Source organism: Electrona antarctica, assembly GCF_951216825.1.
Source record: "Electrona antarctica genome assembly, chromosome: 1".
NCBI lineage: Eukaryota > Metazoa > Chordata > Actinopteri > Myctophiformes > Myctophidae > Electrona > Electrona antarctica.
This window is the reverse complement of record NC_136806.1, coordinates 10,870,524-10,891,667: the sequence shown is the minus strand read 5'-3', so window position 1 is coordinate 10,891,667 and position 21,144 is coordinate 10,870,524. Positions and strand designations below refer to the sequence as shown.

At 40.9% G+C, this 21,144-nt stretch overlaps 2 protein-coding genes across 2 annotated transcripts; both read right to left on the bottom strand.

The window, feature by feature from the left end:
* Nucleotides 1-2,036: 2,036 nt before the first annotated feature.
* LOC306924530 (uncharacterized protein) lies at nt 2,037-7,268 on the bottom strand. Its single transcript, XM_079503080.1, has 10 exons — nt 7,163-7,268; nt 6,944-7,062; nt 6,660-6,781; nt 6,293-6,390; nt 5,574-5,710; nt 4,710-4,834; nt 4,399-4,544; nt 3,913-4,015; nt 3,669-3,805; nt 2,037-2,577 (listed from the first exon to the last, which is right to left on the bottom strand). Exons 1-10 carry the CDS (start codon nt 7,219-7,221, stop codon nt 2,451-2,453), a joined length of 1,173 nt encoding a protein of 390 aa, XP_079359206.1. The 5' UTR covers nt 7,222-7,268; the 3' UTR covers nt 2,037-2,450.
* An 876-nt stretch (nt 7,269-8,144) lies between these two features.
* On the bottom strand, nt 8,145-19,905 carry LOC306912889 (uncharacterized protein; the record flags this gene model as incomplete). Its single annotated transcript, XM_079489343.1, has 16 exons — nt 19,875-19,905; nt 19,488-19,620; nt 18,093-18,251; nt 16,835-16,972; nt 16,453-16,604; nt 15,531-15,634; nt 14,572-14,761; nt 14,033-14,170; nt 13,718-13,861; nt 12,513-12,648; nt 11,621-11,771; nt 11,281-11,417; nt 9,943-10,054; nt 9,222-9,285; nt 8,770-8,973; nt 8,145-8,153 (listed from the first exon to the last, which is right to left on the bottom strand). The coding sequence occupies exons 1-16, from the start codon at nt 19,896-19,898 to the stop codon at nt 8,145-8,147; spliced, it is 1,995 nt and encodes a 664-aa protein (XP_079345469.1). The 5' UTR covers nt 19,899-19,905.
* Between the last annotated feature and the right edge of the window lie 1,239 nt (nt 19,906-21,144).

Sequence of the window (21,144 nt, the reverse complement as noted above, 5' to 3'; positions counted from 1 at the left end):
AAGCCATTCTTCGATACAGGGATATTCACGGACCGAGGCCGATAGATATAATAGCATGTACATAGTAACATTCCTGAATGGGTTAAACCAAGAACAAGAAAGCCATATGGGAACATTATTACAGGTAAACATTAGTAGATGAACATACCCCACCTGTCAAGATATTTGGACTTGGTACATTGAATTGCCCTAGGAATAAATTCATTGCTTTTTGAGTGGTGCAACCACTCCAAGGAACAGCAATGTTCCAACAGGGGGCACTGTTGCACCACTCACTTCAGAGAGGTCTGATATCCCACAACAAATTCACTTGACATAAAATAAATAAAAAAGGTACACTACTAAAAGGTACTGTAGTGGTTTCTTTTTTAATCAAAAGATTTGGTACATGTCTTCTTCAGAAAGAACGATGCATGCCAACTCAACACTACTGAAAACATTTAGATCAAAGAACCACACAGGAGCTTTCAAATATAATTTCACACAAACAAAAGAATAATGGTATAATCAGCATTGAACAGGTCTGAAAATGATTGGACATTTAACCAAATCCACAATTGAAGGAACCAAATAATTCAAATACAAAGCAAACCCAATACAATAATAATTGTACAACAGAGTATAACAGTGCAAACGCATTTTACATACAGTTGGAGGCCATCGATATTGTCCTTTTCTTTTTGCTGAGGTTTGCGTGATCTGCGCAAAAGGACAGTTAACCCATTTTGGGCGGGAACCCCTTTTGGTGTTTTAAACATTATGTTATAATTTAGCTATTGAAAAATAGCAGATCTACAAGCTCGTAGCGCGCCACCGAGTGGCGCGCTACGAGCTTGTAGATCTGCTATTTTTGAAAAATCGTGAAAATATTTATTTCAGAAAACTGGAGGATTTAGAAGGATTTTTTAAAATTTTGAGGTCAGGCCTAAATGGGTCAAATGATAAGGGACAATATCGGTGGCACCCAACTGTACATACATGCATCATAAAAGGGTAAACATGTACTGTAGTTAGAATGAGAGACAGGCATGCTTGCGTAACACCGTCAGCACTTGCTCTTCAAAAAAGGGCTCGTAATTACATGCAGCTTTACCCCATTATGATCGATAGCACAATAACAAAAAAACATTTGTGGTTTGTTCCCCAGTCCTGTACTTTGGGGTAGCCGCCCTAACCTCTGCCAGTGCTGGGCATTATCATGGGCAAATCCCATGTGTCATACACGTGAGCCATGACAATAACAGGCACATTGGGTTTTCTTTTTTTTACTGAAAAAGGTATACAGGTTAATTACAACAATCCAAAACAGTGCTAAAGCCACGAGGTGTATCCAGCAGACAAATGAGTGGTTGGTTGAGACACTGGACAATGTGGCGTGTTTAAAATCAAGGACTTGGATGACAGCGGAACCAGGACACAACAGTCCAAAGAAGACTCCAGCCTCCCAAAACGTCACATGGTAATGAGGCCAAATGTCATTGCCGTTGGGTGGAATGGAAACCTTGGCCATACTTTTCAGGCAATGTAAAAATCCAATGGATCCAACATTCTTATTTAGTCACAAAAAAAAATAAACACACACTTAAAACACCTTTAAACACTACTTTTGTGCGACACTGTTGCACAAATATAAATAAGTAGGACATACATTTACAATAAAAACGTTACTGTATGGATGTCCATACCTTATACATGCTGTATGGACATGCAAGGTTTCTTTGGGCTGGACGGTGGTGGTCATCAAGTGCTTCAAGAAGCACACCACTGGTTGGCTTCAGCCATGTTTCCCTCGTTTAGGTTTAACAATATGCAAGACATGCATAAAGCATTCATCCCCCATCCGCTGACCCACTGATGAAAAAAACAACACACCTCATAGCTTCAGAATGCATGTTTTGTTGGGTTATTGTAAGTTACATATTATCCTTCTACTTGCACAAAGCTTCATCAGGCGGCGATAGTTTGGCATCTTTTTGGATTTGTTTGAAACTTCTTTCCCTTTTTAAATGATTTGAATGAGTCATAACACTTATATCAATTACTCTTTAACACCTCAACAATAAGAACACAGACACAGAACACAGACAATAAGAGACATCAATGAACTGGACAGCGCCAAAGAATGAACGACCTGCAGGTACAAACATACCTAAACATTGAGGTGAGATTATGCCACATATCTCTACTACTCGTGGATATGTTATTAAAATGGAATTATTTTAAACTTCTGAATGTCATATCGTGTCACAATGCATATTTCAAATCAAGAAACTCAACATGTTAACATGTACAAAGGGCCTAATGATGGCTCACCTGGATATCTGTAACGTCAGGTACATGACCCAGGTTAGGGGCCAAACATCTTACGCTTAACCCCAAAAACCTCTCTGCCCAAGTAAATGTACCATGAAATAAGAGAGAATGAACAAAGATTTGCCCCCAATCCTGTTCTAAACAAGTGGTTCCTTGATTTGATTTGAACGGTATTCCTTCACCATTCTCTTCATGTCTCGGTCTGGTCTGAGGTCAGTGAGTCCGAGGGGGTGCTTCACACCGAAATGAGGATCATGCTCTGACCTGAAACAGTGTTCAGTCATTGTGAGAATACAAGAACATTCAGCCAATGAGAAGCCAGTTGGACCTGTTTCAGTCAGCAGGTCAAAACAACCTGTGGTGATATTCAGGGTTGGATTTGCTGAGGGTGGGAGAGGTTGATGTCCCCCCCCCCCCATTGCTGGTTAGACATTAGACTGAATGAAATACATGCATTTCCTTTTGGGAAATCTAGACTGCCCGATACATTTGATATTTAGGTTTGATAATCACATTTTTGTTTGGATTCTAAAATAGCAGATCTACAAGCTCAATGCATCATAACATGTTGTGATGTTATACATAGATTGGGTATTTTTGTTATTTGTTAAACAAAGTATATATATATACACTGTAGGGTAAGTGGTAGGCATGTAACGATACACTCAACTCACGATACGTATCACGATATGAGGTTCACGATACGATTTTTCACGATATTTTCAACACAATTATTTTCCAGACAAATGACCGAAAAATCTTCATTTTTAATGATTTATCTTCCCCCCAAGCTTTTTTCACATTTTTTATTTAACTACATTGCTTTCATGTTTAAACCTAGCTCGAGTTAACATTTCTTCTTTTCTTTGATGGCATCTTAGGATAGATGTAGACCTATTTGACAGTGCAGAAACATAATTGCCTTCCTTGATGTATTAATGAGCATCAATAACGACCATCACCTGTGTCACAGACACATACAGCTCCCCTCTGCAGGCCTCTACTACTGAAAGTGACTGCATGGAGTCTGTCTCATTTCTCTCCAAAAGCACATGATGGAATATGATTACAGCTCACATTTCATATCACACACTAGCCCCTCTAATATATATATATATATATATATATATATATATATATATTTTTTTTTTTTAAATTGATATACATTTTTAATAAATCAATACATATCATCGGGATATAATATCGATATCTCGTTACATTCCTAGTAAGTGGTACTGTACTGTATGTCCCCTTTATTTCTTCTACAAATTGAACCCTGGTGATATACTGTAGTAGGCACATTATGGAAGTCAGCCAATAAAATGGAGAAATGTGATTAACTGTTGTGTACTCACGTTTTGAGATGATTCTCGATGGCCTTGCGCTCGTACACCGTTCCATGGTTTGTTTTAACGGGGTCAACAAACATCCTCTTGGTCAGTGGACACATCAGATGTTGGGGTGGAGCACCAGGAGCTTGACCCACCAGTTTCTATAGACAAATACGAGAACAGAAAGAACCAATTGGTCATTTTAAAAAGGCAAGTTGCTCAGTGACCTACAGCGCAATGAAAGTTATTAATGGAAATAACTCCTCACCTTCTCCATGTCTTCGATTGAGGTCGCTGCATTTTTTTCGGTGTTGTCCTTGGCTGCTTGATTGTACCGATCACGGCTGGTCAAGAAGTCCTCCGCCAAAATGCTTCCAAAGAGATACATTTTCATGTTACATGCCTTATTAAAATTAATATAGTTTTTTATAAAGCATTGAGTTTCCTTAAAATGGGGTCACATTTAAATTGCCTTTTTATGTAAAGCACTGTCAAATGAAATGTGCTATACCAGTGGTCCGGGGACCACCCGTGGTCCTTGAGGGGGCTCCAGGTGGTCCCTAGCTAAAAATGGAGTTGGTAAACAAATGGACCCTTATAGATCTTTATTTGAGAGCATAAAATGAAACCAAATGGACCCTTGTGGTCGTTATCCAACGACGACAAAATATTCTTTCGTTTTGAGTCAGAGAGGCTAAATGTCATCAAATCGTGGTCCGTGGCTCCAACGCCAAATCAAAGCCTTAAAAACAACCTGTCCAGGGGGTCTTCAGGCTCAGGGATGATGAGCAGTCCATACATGGCATCCAGGATTTCTCTCATGGTGATTTGGGCGTTGTAGTTACGGTCAAATATATTGTGGCAAATTCGGCCCACGCTGTTGATGTTGCAGTGATGTATCTATGCTTATGTTAAGAAAGTTTAATTTGAATTGCTACAAGTTCTGTTACATCATTCTCAATATTGTAAGCCTTTGTCATAATGCTATCAACTTTAACAAGAGTATTACTGTACTTTCAATATAATATCAGTGTGCGTTCATGACTGATGTAATAATGAGGATACACGTGTGACGAAGCGGACCAGAGGAGGTTTCACAGGATAGTCAGGACCAAACTGGCAGTAGAGCTCAAAGACTCCATTCTCATACGGCGTGTCAGGAGGACCTTCCATGGCCAGCTTCCAGAAGGCTGAAACGTTTTTAAAAGGAACATTCACACATTTGATCCGTAAGACGAGTATACCGTCCTATACCAACCTGACGCTGGGTACAGATGACGAGCAGGCTCGTCTTAATTTTCATGATTCTGAATCCATTCCAAGCATTAGTTTTGCACAAAATACACTCCTTGGGCTAAAAACAGCCATAGCCACTTGCCCAAAATGTGTTGACCTCATCACATTGGAATGGATTCAGAATCATGAAAACCCCCTAGTTTGACATGTCACATGCTACTTAAAGCATAAGGAAAGTTTGACAATTTTGCCTGCCATAGGATGCTAATGAAAACAAATATTGCCCAATACCCACAGCCGGTCAGCAAGTGGATTCATGAATGTCTGTATATAGACAATATTTTAGGCTAATAAAAGACTATATACCAAATTTCCCACTTTAAACAAAAGAAGCCTGTCGGCTGCCGGACTAATAGTGGAATAGCCTGAAAACAGCACCCAAGCACCACCACTTTTGTCCACCAGATGGCACTCAATGTGTTAACCTGCTGGCTGCATTAAGTGAAAGTGGAAGCTGCAGTATGTGGCCCTAGGGTCGCCAGTTGCCCATGTATGGCCGTAGATAAATTCATTTCAATGAAATTAAGCTTGTAGATCTGCTATTTTTCAATAGCTAAAGCATAACATAATGCTAACAACAAAAGGGGTTCCCGCCCAAAATGGGTTAAATGACAGACTACTCGAACCACTTACTGAAGTCTGACTCTGATGGAAAGATGGAGAAAAATGGATGGGGATCACAATGCAGACTCTTCAACTCCTCCAGGATGCGTGTGTCCTTCTCCATGAAACGCCTACTCTTACACTCCTGAATCCTCTCTTTCAGAGCACTACAAGAAAATAACAATACACTTGTTAGAATGTAATGGTTGGTACATTCAGCTTCAGAGGTCAAGTTGAAGTCTTCACAGATAACTGGTTTAGATGGATTACTCATTTTTCTACCATAAGACCTGATTTTGTATAAATTCAGTTAAACCTGTTTAACCTGTATATGCACCTGTTTGAGATACTTATGTATTATGATCATCAATAGAGAAGAGAGGCAGATATCCCCCCTTGTGTGTATTGTACGTATATTGTCTTGTTTTGTTTTCGGTTGTAAGTATTGTCAGTCGTTTTGTTTTCATGTATGTTTGATTAAAATTCAATAAAACGTAAATTGAAAGAATGTAATGGTTGGGAGGGAGAGGGCTGTGCTTTGGGGGAGGTGGCGAACACTTGTTTGAATAAGAATAATATAATATACACTATGTTAAGATAATAATGTATTGTATCTGTAAAATGAATACAGAAGCAAAACATCTGTAACACTGATAAAATAAAAATAATTTGAATTAAGAGTCAAATAATTTAAAATTGTAATCAATATGTAGATCGAGTTCTTTGATGAGATTGCTTCCATTATTTACTTCTCTGTTGTTGTCGCTTTGTTCTTCAACTCCTTCGGCAGTGAAGCTTCTGGGAATTCATCATACCCACGACGGCGAAAGAGGCTTGTTAAAGCCCTCTGAAAATGATAATCAATAGCATCATTATTATGTGATCAATCACTTGAAATGACAAATTACCCATGTTTTTCATGCTGAAAAAACAACAATTGTATCCCCCTATTTTTAATGCACAGAATTTTGTGAATGTTCCGAGAGCTACGGAGCCAAAATGTAATGGTACATTCTAATTTAGGCAAGTCCTTATGCCATACGGTTTAAGCATGTCTTGAGATTAATGACACCCCTCCCCTCCCCACCCCCAACACTGTGTAGTAGTGTAACAAACTTGAGTGAGGGTAGATGGATTGAGTTTGTCTTTGGGTTTCCTCATCTCCAGAGAAAGAACCGTCTCAATCTCAAACAGCTTCAGGCCGTCGATGCTCGTCTCTGGTTTGAAACAGCAACCACCTGAAACCACATGCATTCAGATGTGAGATCCAAAGATACATCTCCAAAGATACAGATACAGTGTTAAAATATTCTGTATTCCAATTATTTTTGCCTCTTTGACAATTTGACAGTAATGCTTTACCTGACCAGATAATCCAAGCAGAAATACTCAAACAGTACCTGTTGCATTACTAATTCCATGTATCACGTTATTCTCCACGTCTCCGAGAAGGATCGCATCCACAATGATGTTGGCGTTCATCAGCTTGGCAGCAACCGGAACTGGTTTGCGCTCTGATCTACGAGGAAGATGATCACGTCATGATTTCCACAACCCCGTCCCAGGCAACATGACGGTATTTTTTTTTAGTAGAATTGCAAACCTGACAGTAAATTTACCCCATATCATTTCCATCTGTAAGACATATGATGCGAAGTCTGCAATCTGGGAACTTCATCTTGACCTTTTCCAACTCATTCGCTCCATGGTGCAGGGCATCGTAGAGCATGGTGCATCCCGTTGCTTCCAGATTGTGAATGTGATCCTGTAAATGTATGACATATATTTTTTCAACATCTTTTTAATGTTCTAGATTTACCCCCCCCCCCCGTGTACTGTACAGTTCCTCTGCTAACTCCCACTGCTGGGCTTGGGAGGTACAGACATAGCCTGGCTAATAAACCAGACCGAATCAGCCGTTGGCAAAAAAAAAATTGCCTGCCGGCGGATTACGGTCTGGAGAGGCTCAATTGTACGCCCATTTCCTACACCAGAGAACTGGTGTGGCCAATCGGGACACGGTATGCAATATGGGCGGGCTTTGGTACAGTGACGTTCAATGCTTGAGACCTTTGACTGACAGTAGCTCTGACCAATTGCGTCAAAGAGAAAATGTTTGAACCCGCCCCCCGGGAAACAAGATCCATACAGAGCATCTCCAGACTCAAATCACACGACAGTGCACCCTGGGCAAGACCTACGCTGAAAAGACTATCAGCGGAAGTGGCGGAAGTGTTGCGTGTAAGATAACTACGTCACGCGGTTTACTAGTCCCCACCGAAACAAGGAAATTACGTTGATGCTTTACAAATCAGTTCACATTCTCCGCGAATGAAACAAGTGTTGTGATTGGTCGGGAAAATATCGTATCCGGGGGAAATACATCTGATGGATGTTCCGGAGGATACGTCCGCCGATAGCTTCTTTGCCTTACGTTGTGACCAGGCTCTTCTTCTCGCAGATAAGTGAGCCTGGGACCGAGGCTACGACAGTGTGATTTGAGTCTGGCTTATTAGCCAGGCTAGTACAGACAACCGTCTCCTCCATAAATAAATCATTTTTTACAGCAGGAGCTTCACAACAAGGGCCTAAATAAGGGGTTCACACTACCTTCATGGGAATTATCAATTCATTCATTCATTGATAATTGATATATGTTTAACTGGTTGACGTGTGGCGTTTTTGTAAAGAATCTGAGAATCTTAATTTCCCTCAATGTCTAACATGTCTACATTTAGCTGATATACAGAAAAACTACAAAAGGCATATTATATTCCTTAATCAAATATTCATTTGACCATTGACGATACAAGGCCAGGCAATGGCATCTTTGTATGTGCGTTCCTCGGCCACGCACGTGCGCAGACAGCAAAACCATCCAATTATAGAATGGCTTTTTCAAGAGTATTTACAATTAATCATTAACTGTTAAGATAAATTGATTCATTTCGTAACGGCGACTAATCGATTAACGATTAACATCCCTAGCTGACCAAACACAAGCTCACAATCCCCTGCCACAAATTAAACTTTACATTTACAGTGAAAAGTATTTTTGTTTGAAAACAATACTGCTCAGCAATCCATTGCACCATATCGTACCTTTATGTACTGGCCAGGGCAATACAGTTCTTCCAGGAGTGCCAGAATAAGGCTGACATTGCTTGTGTATCGTTTATGAAGAAAATAGGTCATATAAAAGACAATAATGGGATTGGGAAATTACCTTGAATTTTTCCAGATTTTCTGTGAATGTGTGGAGGGTTTCCACTTCCGAGTCAAACTTCACAAGGCCGATCACATGATGGAAATCATAAGCCATGGTCCGTGTGGCAAAGTTATCAAAGAGCACTTTTACTGCATCGATCTTCCTGATATCCACACTTCCATAACATTTCTCATTCATAGAGCCGCTTCCATCCACCAGTACCTAATGGAAGTGAGATATTAAAAAGAACACAAGTTGTGACATGATATCAACAAATAACTAAAGTTTTCTTGTAAATTTGTTAGTCTTGCCTTATTGTCATTTTGGTACTGGTGCCCATTACTCAAACACATTACTCAAAGGTCATCATGCATTATAGGTGTACGAGTGGCACTGATTTTTTTAAATCCTTTTTTCAAGGACATTTGTAATATCACACAGACCCAATAAAACAAAAAAAATGTTTTTACCAGAATCGCCTCTTTTGGAGTCCTGCTTGTGACAAATGTATGGTCCCCTCTGCTGTCTCCAATTCTATGCGTAAACGTTGACAAAGTATATAGATCAAACATCGTGTGTGTGTGTGTGTGTGTGCGCCTGCGTGAGTGTGTGTCGGGGGGGAACTAAAGATGGTCATATTATATAGCTCCTCCAGGTTTCAGGGGGTTTTCCTGGCAAGACTAAAACGAGATGCACAAACTACAGTAGCAAACACAGATTCATCACTACACAACTCCAGTAGGGCTGACCTTAGATCGTGTTTGTACGAAGAAAAGCTTCTAGCTCTAAAAACTAGCCGAATTCGAAGCTTCGACAACAGGGGCCAGGGTGTGTTGGGGGATTAAATCAGTGATTCATGAATCGTGGAGCTCAAGCACATGGCTTTCACGGGTACAGATCTACAAGGTCTCAACATGTCATGCTGCAATGTACGGTATTGTGGGTTTGTAGATGTAGTTGTTATTGTGATAAAATAGAATATTCACATTTTTGGGGTCAGCCAGCCCTAAACTCTAGTAGTATGGATCATGTACATTAAGACTTGTACTGTAGTAGCACAGTAGATGCATTTTGTTAAATCTTACACAAAACAGTTATTTACAGCAGCAGTTATCTATAAAGAATCAAACTAGTTTTAGTTATTCTCTAGTAATCTTAAATTGAACGGTAGCAAAAGTATTGAATACTCACTCTGCTGCCAGTTTGTTGACATCCACAGTGTTGAACTTGCCAGTTACACAACTCAACACCGTGATCATCTGAGGGCAACATTTGTCTTTACCCACATAAACACCAAGCTCATCTACCATGGAAGAAAGGAAAACATCCAGAATCATTAATCAGTGATCACTAGTGCTCACTTGCTCACTGGTGGCAAACTAAAAGCAACCTTTTAGTGAAACTCAATGTATTCAACAATTGTGCAAAACCATAAGGTTTAGCTAATTGAAAATTTGGAATACAACTTTGTATTTGGATGGGTCCTCCAAACCTTCAATTTTAGAATATTGTTTGCCACAGAAGACGGAACAATTTATCTGCCCGCTAGGTGGTAGCTGTGCCAGGCATAGACTCCAATTGTAACCCTAATTTCCAGGGTTACAGTGAGGAGTGATCTTTAGCATTAGCGCATAACCTTTACCTCTCGGTTACATGTCCGGAGCGATGCGAGACAAAGTCACAAATGAAATCCGATCATCAGATGCGCGACGGCTCACCATGGACAGTGCTCGAAGCTTTAGGGATACAGGACTTTGAAAATTATTATAATGGTGGCTCAATGGAGCTGGATGGAAAGAACCCATAGCTGGTGGGGACGGAGGCGTTGCATAGCAACCGGAGCAATGCCAAATGGAAAATTGACGGTCGCTGCTTTCATATATGGAGTATACGGGGCGTTACATGTACGTAGTTGGCACCTGCCGTACCCTAGCCTAGGTGGTCCGAATATGTTTGTAGATGGCAGAAAAATAATTTTAACACCTTGAGGGCCCGGACCTATTTAATCCATTAATAAAATGTGCCCATCGTTTATAGCGCCCGGACCACTTTTACAGACGGACCGGATGTTGTTGTGAATGTGTGTGTAGCAGCTAACAATAGCCACACCACTCTAGAGTCGATCGACAACAGGAGGTAAGAATAAATCTATCGCGACTAGCGACTGGACCGCGGAGGGCCGTCAAACACAGGATCATAATTAGACGGGATGATTTAGATCGCGAGTTATGAATGTTTTAAGATTTTCGTTGTCGTCAGCTAAACAGGCAGGGAACATTTTCGATGACGTGTCACTGTTGTGCAACACCGAGGATTGCGCAACAAGCGCCTCTAGGCTGTAGAGCGATGCGATCAGTTTTCATAGCACTAATTTGACGGAGATTAATCAATCTCCGTCTCGGGCAAATGACCGTGCACTTGAACTTGACGGTGATCTCCGTCCTGCGCCTCCAAGGTGTTAATGATGATGTTGCACTGTGTTATGCCATACAGTACAATAACCTCTTTATGTGAAAATAGTTTAGTTACCTTCACTAAGTAGAACAAGTAGATGCCCATCCACTCCTACATTCTTAAAATGTAGTGGAGGAGTCACCATCAGATGAGGGAATTTTTTCAGTCCTTTGGCCATACTGTCAAAGGTCTTCTTGATATCAACCTGAAAACTTGAATTCAATATCAATAGTTATGTTTTTATGTAACCATCAGTTCTGCCGCATAGAAAATAAATAAATAGCAGTTTAAAAAATATTTGCCACTGTAAAAAGAAAAAAAATATTCAGACATACCATTTGTTCCTAATATACATACATATATTGTATACAGCATATAACACATAATATACCATATATATACACACAGTACATACTTTTGACCCTGAACACAGCCGTGACTAATCCAAAGATTATGTCTTTTGATGAATGGAGGCAGACTGAGCAAGATCTTCTCAATGTCTGTTGCTCTCTTTAGTGATGTTGCTTGCAGGTTCCTCTCAGTGCAGTTTGGAAATCTCTGCCCATCTGAACACAAAATATAAATGCACTGAGATTAAACTAATGGAAAGGGAGAATGTTGCGGACAACCTACAATAGTGACACCCAACCATGATGGCCCAGAAATCAACGTTTTGGTTGCATGTCGTTTGAAATGATCTCGATACCACCACCACACTGGTCAACACAGAAGCATTGAGGGTTGATTTCACCCCGCTGTGTGTTAGGCCTACTTATATGATTATATCCATAAGGTTATGGTTATGTCCGCATCATATAGCGAGCAATGCATAGCCTCACTGGTGTGCCATTTGAACGGTATCTATCGTATCATTCCACTCCCCGTCAGATATATATATAGACTGATTATTTTATTGTTTGGTGTTTTAACTTATTTGTAGCCCTAAAATTGATGAGGGGAAGGGGAGAACGTAACAAAGCCTGTAACCCTCGTTACTATACCTCCGTTATTGTAATCCAGATTACACATTTTAAAATGTACTCTTAAAACGTTACAGTTACCGTTTTTTTTTTACGTAACGGCATTACATGTAATCCGTTACTTCCCAACCCTGTGTACATGATCTCTGTAGTCATGACTGTGATACAAAACCTACAGAAATAATACAATGTCAATGTGTTGGGCTTCGATACGCCATACCATTTGCCTTGCAATAAAATGTGGGTGGGGTCTATTTCTTAGCAAAAAAACCCTATGAACGCAACATTCAATCTCATTAAATGGCCATGTTATACAGCTGAATTTACCTTTGATTTTCTGGAGAACATATGATCTTTCAAAGACACATGGTAATCCAGGCACTCGGACTGGGTCACTGAAACGTACGTCTTCATCTGACCTAAGATGAATTGGTGCGTAGTTCTCAAAATCGGCTGTTTCTTTCTGCCATAACAAGAGTGAAAAAAAGAAAACAATATCAGAAGGGTGAGGGCTACCGTAATTAGGATTTTAGCTTTATTGGGGTATAGACATGTTGGATAAAACAGTAAGACCCCGAGAGGGAGAAGTGACCTCGCCCTAAAGGGGCTGGCATTGGCATGAGGGGTCAGATCAACATATGGAATGAATTACAGTATGTACTGGCCATATATGGAGTGTCTTGAGTGTACAGGGTTTGATGAGGACAGATGAACATATGGAATGTCAGAACAGGTCAACTCCATATATGGAGATCTAAGGGTGGCAGCAGAGGCAGTGTCTTGAGTGTACAGGGTTTGATGAGGTCTGGCCATATATAGAGCGTGTCTTGAGTGTACAGGGTTTGATGAGGTCAGATCAACATATGGAATGTCAGAACAGGTCAGCTCCATATATGAAGATCTAAGTGTGGCAGCGGGGGTAGTGTCGTGTACAGGGTTTGATGAGAGCCCAGGTAGGGCCGGACCTTAATTTTCGGGCCTGTTGAGAACTCTAGTTCGAGCGCGGCTGCATTAATAACTTTGGTGATAGTTTGAATGGACAGGTATCAGTCAAAAGGGATACATCGAAGAGGAAGGACGGGTGGGGAGGGATCAACATATGGAACGTCAGAACAGGTCAGCTCCATATATGGCGATCTAAGGGTTTGAGGTCAGATGTAGAGTTGCTGGCTCCATATATGCAGATCTATAGGTGATGATCCAGCCTTCTCCATGTAATGGCTATCCAGGGTTTGATGAGGTCAGTGTTGTGATCTTCATATATGGAGACAGCCATATATGGAGCGTCGACCATATATAGTGTCATATGTCACGAGGCATAACGGGCCGGACCGAGGCGTGAGGGACCGACGGCCATATACGGTGGCGTGACGTGTCACAAGGTGTGAGGGGCCGACGGCCATATATGGTGGCGACGGACTTGACGGCTTTTGCAGGTTTTCATAGTAATCTGCGACCTAAGGTCGCAATAACAAGTCTGAGTCTGTGACAATTCCACTAGATTAATAAAATACTGAGAAATATGAACATACCTCTGCTTGAGCGCAAATATAGGCCCAGCAGTATGTGGAATTCTCAAAGACATCAAGGTCTTCAATGGTCTTTTCACCTCTTTTTCCCCCCAGTCTCGGCAAAAGTTCTCTAAAGAGTGCGTACAGGCCTTCAACGATGGCAATCTAAAAGGAGAGTAAACACATTCCACAAGATAATGAAAGGAGTGAACCACTGGAAATTAATGATTCCATTCAAGAAATATTAAGACTTAATACCCTACATCCAAAAGTACAGTGAATCAATCAGTAATTTAACGTTGCAAGATAAGATAAGATTATAGTCATACTATTTACCTTCTGAGTCCTGGTCACAGTCCAGGTGTCGTTCCTGTAGCGTAACTGGTACAAGGCTTGGGCCAGAGGGTTGCATCCAGTCAGTCTTCGTATGTATGCAATCACGTTCAGAAATCCATCTCCTGATTCCGCTCTTTTCTGAAGTTTGATGAAAACAATGGGTTTTATATATCATGATAATAATGAATTGCATTTTATAGTGTTTTTCTAAGTGCTCAAAGACAAAGCTCACACCGACCGACTCATTGGAGGCAATGTGGGGTTCAGTGTCTTGCCCAAGGACACTGTGGACAGGAGGAGCCGGGATTCGAACCGCCGACCCAGGGATCAATGGACGACCTGCTCTACCTCCTGAGCCACAGCCACCCTATAATGCTCCTATGGGATCTCTAGGGATCTCCTATGGATCCTAGATCCACATAATATAAATCCATACTCCAGCTTTACTTTTATTTCACATTTTAGGAAGGACCTGATAGTAATGACAGGAATAAGATAAAATATAATAAGACACTAAACACAGAGAATGGTACTCTTACAATTGCATAAAGTGAGGAGAAGAACACACTCAGTCCTTTCTGTGTTTGCTGGACTGATGGCACAACATCATTGAAGAAGACTTCATTAGTCGATGGAGCCGGTCCGCAAAATGTGGACAAAGTAAAGTACACCGTGGACTCCTCAGAGACACCACAACTTTGCAGCGTCTCTCCACTGGTATGCTCACCACTGAAAAAAATAGAAATAAAATAAAAAATATTATATATACATATATTAGTGATATTAGTGTCTATTTATAAAAATCATTCAGAGTCAGACACTGGTCTGTAGCAACTTGTGTGTGATTTTGATGGGAAAGCGTTGCTATGGAGAAATCACATCCAATATAAACAGCTGAATGTGAATCGGCCATTTGACCTCATACTGTGATCTGGTTTACCCCCAATTTAGTTATTGTCATCAATGTCATCTACTCATGCCAACACATTTCGGTGTGTTGTATCCTACTGGCTCTCAGGACAGAGATTAATAAAAGGACGGATATTTATTTATATCAAAACCGATCGCATCGCTCCACAGGCTGGGAGCGTCTGTTGGGCAACATTCGATGTCATTTCCGGTTGGGACGTCATCCAAAATGTCCCCCCCTTATTTTAGTGGATGAGACCGGAAATCTTAAAACGTGAATAACTCTTGATCTAAATCATTCCGTCCAATTCTAAGCAAAGATTATGTTTTAGACGGGCCATCGCGGTCCCGTCGCTAGTCGCGTTAGAATTAATCATAACTCCCGTTGTTGTCGATCGCCTCGGGGGTGTTTTTGCTACATCTAGCTACATCTAGCTACATCCGGGATAGCGCCTGGTGCGTCACTAAATGTGCTCCGTTGCTGCAAATCGCTGGGCGCTCCGATTGAATGGTCCTAAATAACCCCAGGCGTTCAGGGTGTTAAGTGTGTGACATTGCTTTAAGTTTACGGCAATGATTTTTAAATTACCTGTAATGGAGAACATTTGCTGGGATTGCACTTTCATTTGCAAGCTTCAGTCTCAAGGTGTTGATTGTGTCAGTTGCCAAGTCCACTTTGACTTCAAAGTTTCCCTATGGAGAAATGTGGTGGGTTAAAACAAACAATTGCAAGCCTTTAATAATTCATCACACTTAAGTGATAATTGTTTGGCGCTGTAAGGAATTTCAAAATAATACCGGAAAGAAGACATGCTGATGATGCTCTATTTGAACCACAGTCCAAGTGCTGTCCATGAATCATGATAGAATGGCACAATCCTACACAACCTACTCAGTCTGTGTCTCATAAGAGGGCTGTGGGCAGTTCAGAAACCCGTTCACCAGTGACATCAGATTTATTTTTAAACAAGATTTGTTTTTTACAAAAATGTTTAGATTTGTATTATTGTGAGAACGATGACTTCCATTTTCGCATTGCAACTTTTCAGTACTAGAAAGCCTGCAGTTTCTATTAGATTCCCCATCGATGATGTCACTGGTGGACAGGTTTCTGAACTGTCCACAGCCCTCCTATGAGACACAGACTGAGTAGGAAGAAATTGTGCCATTTTATCATGATTATTATTGAGGATGCTATTATAATTATGAAATGAATATAGGTTGAAAAGTGCTGAAGTGATCCCTTGAAGAATTTACAAATCAGCAGGTTCACAAAAACCCTTCAAAGTTTTCTCATTTAACATTGAAATACATTCTTCCATTTTCCTCACACATTTTTCCATTTCCACTTTTCCTCACCTATCCCCTGTAGTACCTCCGTGTACCCCATTTGAGAAACAATGATGTTTAAGACCAGGGTGGATTGAGAAAGTATCAGTTCAGCTAACGTTGTTAAACAGAGTGGAATTTGTATTAGTCACGTCATCATCTTGATCATTCATTCAGCTCACCCTCAGCATGATGTGACATCGAACAGTATCTTCTCCCAAGACATCTGGAGCTTGTTGCCTTTGCATTGCAGGGACTTGCTTCAGGTTCTCCACTGGTGTAAATATGGCATACAATTCTGCTCCATTTTCGATGTGTCGGTCTCTTAAAGACCCTGTAGATTATGCAGTAAATAGAAATGAGCACAAAAAATAATTAGATCAAACAAACCAGGCAGGGTATCCGTGAAGCCTGATTCATACTACCATGGCTCAACACAAAAATAGCAGACCGGTCAATAGACTAAACAGACCAGACCACTGGTATTATCTTTTTAGCCTTTTGGATTTACTAGATACAGACAGTGATAATACACCATAGAATGTGAGATTATGTAGTTCTTACATGTGTTGAAGAAAGGGTCATCAGTCAATGGCATTCCATCAACTGTGTATAGGCAGACACGTTTCAAATTCCCAACGTTTTCCAGGTAGCAGATCCTTAACATCAGATCTTCAACTGTGTTTTGTGCAGGGTCCATATCTACAGGCAGAAGCACACCTCAATGTAACCATGGTGACTCGAGGACATTTCCACAACAAATAAAAAAATATACTCACTGTAACAAAGTGCTCAAAGACAGTATATTCTATCAGGAGGTGAAAAATATGAACATGAAAAAACATTAAAAAAAATAAAAACACGGGCACCCGACGTATTAGTCACCAGAAAAAAGGACGGGGGGGAACTAACATGAATGAATTATACTTCATTATTACACGGCTTGGTTGAATACTTGATTCTGATTGGCGTGTTATTTCTTGATAACAGGCCGCTGTCTAATCAAAGCCTCGGAGCACCTGGCTGCGCTCCGTGCGCTGCTTGGATTGTATGCTGTACCCAACATGACATGACAGCCACGTAATCAAACACACAATGTCATTTAACTAAACAACATGCTCTCAAGAATGTTTTTGAAAACATTTGAAGCTAGAAATGGACGATGCAGTACCCGAAAACTTATTCCATTTGATCAACACACACTTCCTTGTTTCCGAGGCGACTCGTTGCGCTCTGCGGGGCCAATTGGAATACTCCCATTACCGTAAGCATTAAAGGAAAAACCTTTTGTTGTCACTTTTGGGTCAATTTATTAATTTGTGTATATTAAGTAGCCGTGTAATAAGCAGGATAATGTACAGTATGGCTGGGTGGTCATTGTTGATCGCCCGGTCTGTGATTTATCTATCAACAATGACCACCCTCACAAATGAGCATGACCACCCTCACAAAAAACATGCAGTAATCCTGGTGGCGCCTGATGGAGGGGAGAGGAACTGGTTGGAATAACGTGTTCCTTGCACGCACTACGTCCAACCAGGGAAACTCCCCCCTGTCAGGTGTAAAGGAGCAACTTGGACACTCAGGCATGAAGGAAGCATGAGTTCAAGTCCGTTGCTCTCCCCATGTCCCCCATATATGGGGACTAGGTTGGCGGAGGGTGTGTAGAGCCCAGGATCACATTAGATAATTGACACAGGGGTGAAAAATGGGTTACAAAATCGTGGGATAAAAAAAAAACAATGACCACCCAGGCACACTTACATATAGACTCAAGCTACTGAATAAAAGATAGGCATCTTCTAATGTGTGATTTACTCACCCCCGATACATTTGGGTTCAGGACAATGGGGGTATCTGTACTGGATGCAAAATGGCTCCATTGATTTTTCCATTTTCAACATTTTTTTCGGCGGGGCTCTGAATGTTTCAATTTCGTCTTTCATTTTTGAAAAACGGTTTTTCTCCACTTGGGTAAAGCCTGGAAATGGGATAATAATGTTAAAAGTGAATAAAAAGGACATTTGTTTCACTGTGATGGGCGAGCCGGTAGTGTGAGTAGGCATGCATGTAGCCTAGAGTTAAGCAACTTAACTCTTACTTGGAACCTATTTATAATATCTGGAAACTAGAGTTGCAATACCAACCCTTGACAGCCCATACATCCAAACAGAAAAGTCATATCTGATTGTATAGACAACATTGCAGCTGTATGGAAAGCTTGAATTATCATCTATCTGCAAAGCTTTTGTTTCATAAAAAGACGTGTTATGAGCTACTTTGTCAAGAACTTCTGTGAATGTGATTATTTTTCTAAGTGTTGGAGTTTGGAAGCGGTTCACCTGTTTCGAAAGAGCACATAATGCTGGAGGCAGCAGGACGTTGTGTTGTTGACACTCCCAACACTTGGGAAGATAATCAGATTGCAAGGAGTAGCTCATAATATGTCCAGTCTGTAGTCGTACGCTACACAGACAAATGTGTCCGTGGCATGGCAAGACGTGGTCTTGCCCATGGCAAATTTTAGATTCTGTTTTACACACCATTATAATGTTTTGATCATGAGACTCAATTACTGAATGTCAAGTCTCGAGTTGACACTTATTCACTATGACTCAATGGCACATTATGAGTCCAACTAGTAGCCTACTAGTGATTCTCAAATGTTTCATTTACAAGGACCCCAATAACCCTGAGTGTACACATGGGTCCACTGACTCCACTCCATCTGGTTCCATTTGTACTCTTTCAGAGTTACGTACAGACCTGTTATGGTCCTACAGGCCAACCCTGAACAGGTCTATGGTGGAGTTTTAGGAAACAAAAACTTTGCAGATTAAAGTATTATTAGCAGTAAATCTAGCAGTAAATCTTCTGCTAGTAGATGAGATTTTTTTGTTGCCACTTGGTGGCAGCATTAAACCTCTTTTGCAGGTTAGTTACAGAAAATGTTGTGGACTTTATGCTATATTTGTCGTTTCTATTTTCACTTTGTCCCAATTATCCTTACTTTGACTTTGGTTATAGATAGTCAGCAACAGCTAGACGATTTGACAATACATTTACAACTTTAAACAATCATTTCTGTTTAGCACAACAGAAGAAAAACAACAATTGCACATGATGAGTCACTGGTGACAATTTGAGTTTACTATCTGACCAAAATCACAAGCAATTGGGAATTGCATGGCATTCAATTTAATCCACAATCTCTTACCCATGCTGTTCACGTCTTCATCTGTAACACCATCAATGAAATCTCTCTCATCTTTCACACCGAACTGAATGAATTGATTGTAGTAAGACTCCAGCCTATGCTTTTCCAGTAGGTTGTAGATTGTTGAACCCATCTGAAGAAAATGACAAACAATCGTTATAGGCTATTTGTGTCAGCCTTTGGATCAAGACCATGCAGATGTAGTTTTACCACTGAGAAAGAAAAAGGCCAGACTCGATAAAAATGCATTGTGTAAACAAGTAGCCCTGAAACATGACTGTCGACTCAACGGTCATAAATAATCATGACAGTTGACTTTGCCTCCTCTTAGCATTATAAATAATTAACGTCAAACACTCAGAAAGTAACATGAATTAACAGACTAACCTTGCTCTGGGCCTTCTCCGCCATGCTGTTTCCTGACAAAACTTCAACTTACAGGTTCCTGGCTGGCTGTAAACCTCTTCATGTGGTGGATGCCAGTGCCATGGAGGTGGGTGGAGCTGTTTACGAGCACATGTTCATTTGATCGGTGGATGGGACTGAATTGAAGGGATGTGTTGAGACTTGACACTGTCCAAGCAAGAAAATAATAACGTGGTGGTTTGTTTTGTTTGTGTACAGTGGGGTGAGGGATGAGGAGAGGAGGGGATGGCTGATTTGAGCAGTCACACGTGGCCTGAGTCAAACCTAACTAATTAGAGGCGTGTCCACCTCGCATCACCATTCATCCAGTGCAGAGCATGGCTCTGATCCAGTGTAACCACACTGGAGGAGCACTTCATTTGCCCATTTTCTAATATCCTCAATCATGTAATTGGCCCTTACTAATTATGCACAGTATAAGATGGCACAACTCTACTCGCTCTGCATCACATTGGTGGGCTTAAAGTGTAACCTGTCTACTAAATGACATCATCAAGGGGGATTCAAAGAAAACTACAGCCTTTTAAAATTGATTGATTGATTGAAGAATGTATTAACAGTTTGCAGAATTACAGTACATTTCAAGCACAAACTCAATACAAAGGCTGTTAACTGTGAGTGGACGACCCAATTAAGCATTACACTTGTTTCCAATAGGGTCCACCATGTTCAAATCATCAAAACATTTAGAGACGTACAAATAGACATTTCTATAGACAGAACAGGAATTCATCATAAAGGAGGTAAAAAGGGAAAATAAACATATACAGTGAGGGGAAAAAAAGAGGTGGGCGGTGGGGGGGATTCACGTTCAGCTCCGTTAATTTGTTTGTTTTTCTTGGAGGAGCTGCGTTGGGTCCCCAAGTTGGCTCAGTGGCCATACCTTGAGTTGGCTGTGTGGCCGCGACCGTCTCTTGTGTTGTCCTTGCGTTCGTGTTTGAGGGATTCCGATTTTACAGGGGCCAGTTTCGAATTGCAGCCGTCCGTAGGTGCCCTTTGAGAGCGGTTTTGAAAGAGTCAAGGGATTCGCATGTCTTAATGACAGTTGGTAGGGCGTTCCACATTTTGGTGGCATAGGAGCGAAAATAATTTAGTCCATTGTTTGTGCCGAATCTGGGTTGTACATGGTTCGTTGCACTCCCTCTGGTGTTGTGGGTGTGGACTTCGTTAACATTAAGGAAGTATCTAGACAGGTACATGGGTATCTTGGTGGTGTATCGAATCTTGTGGA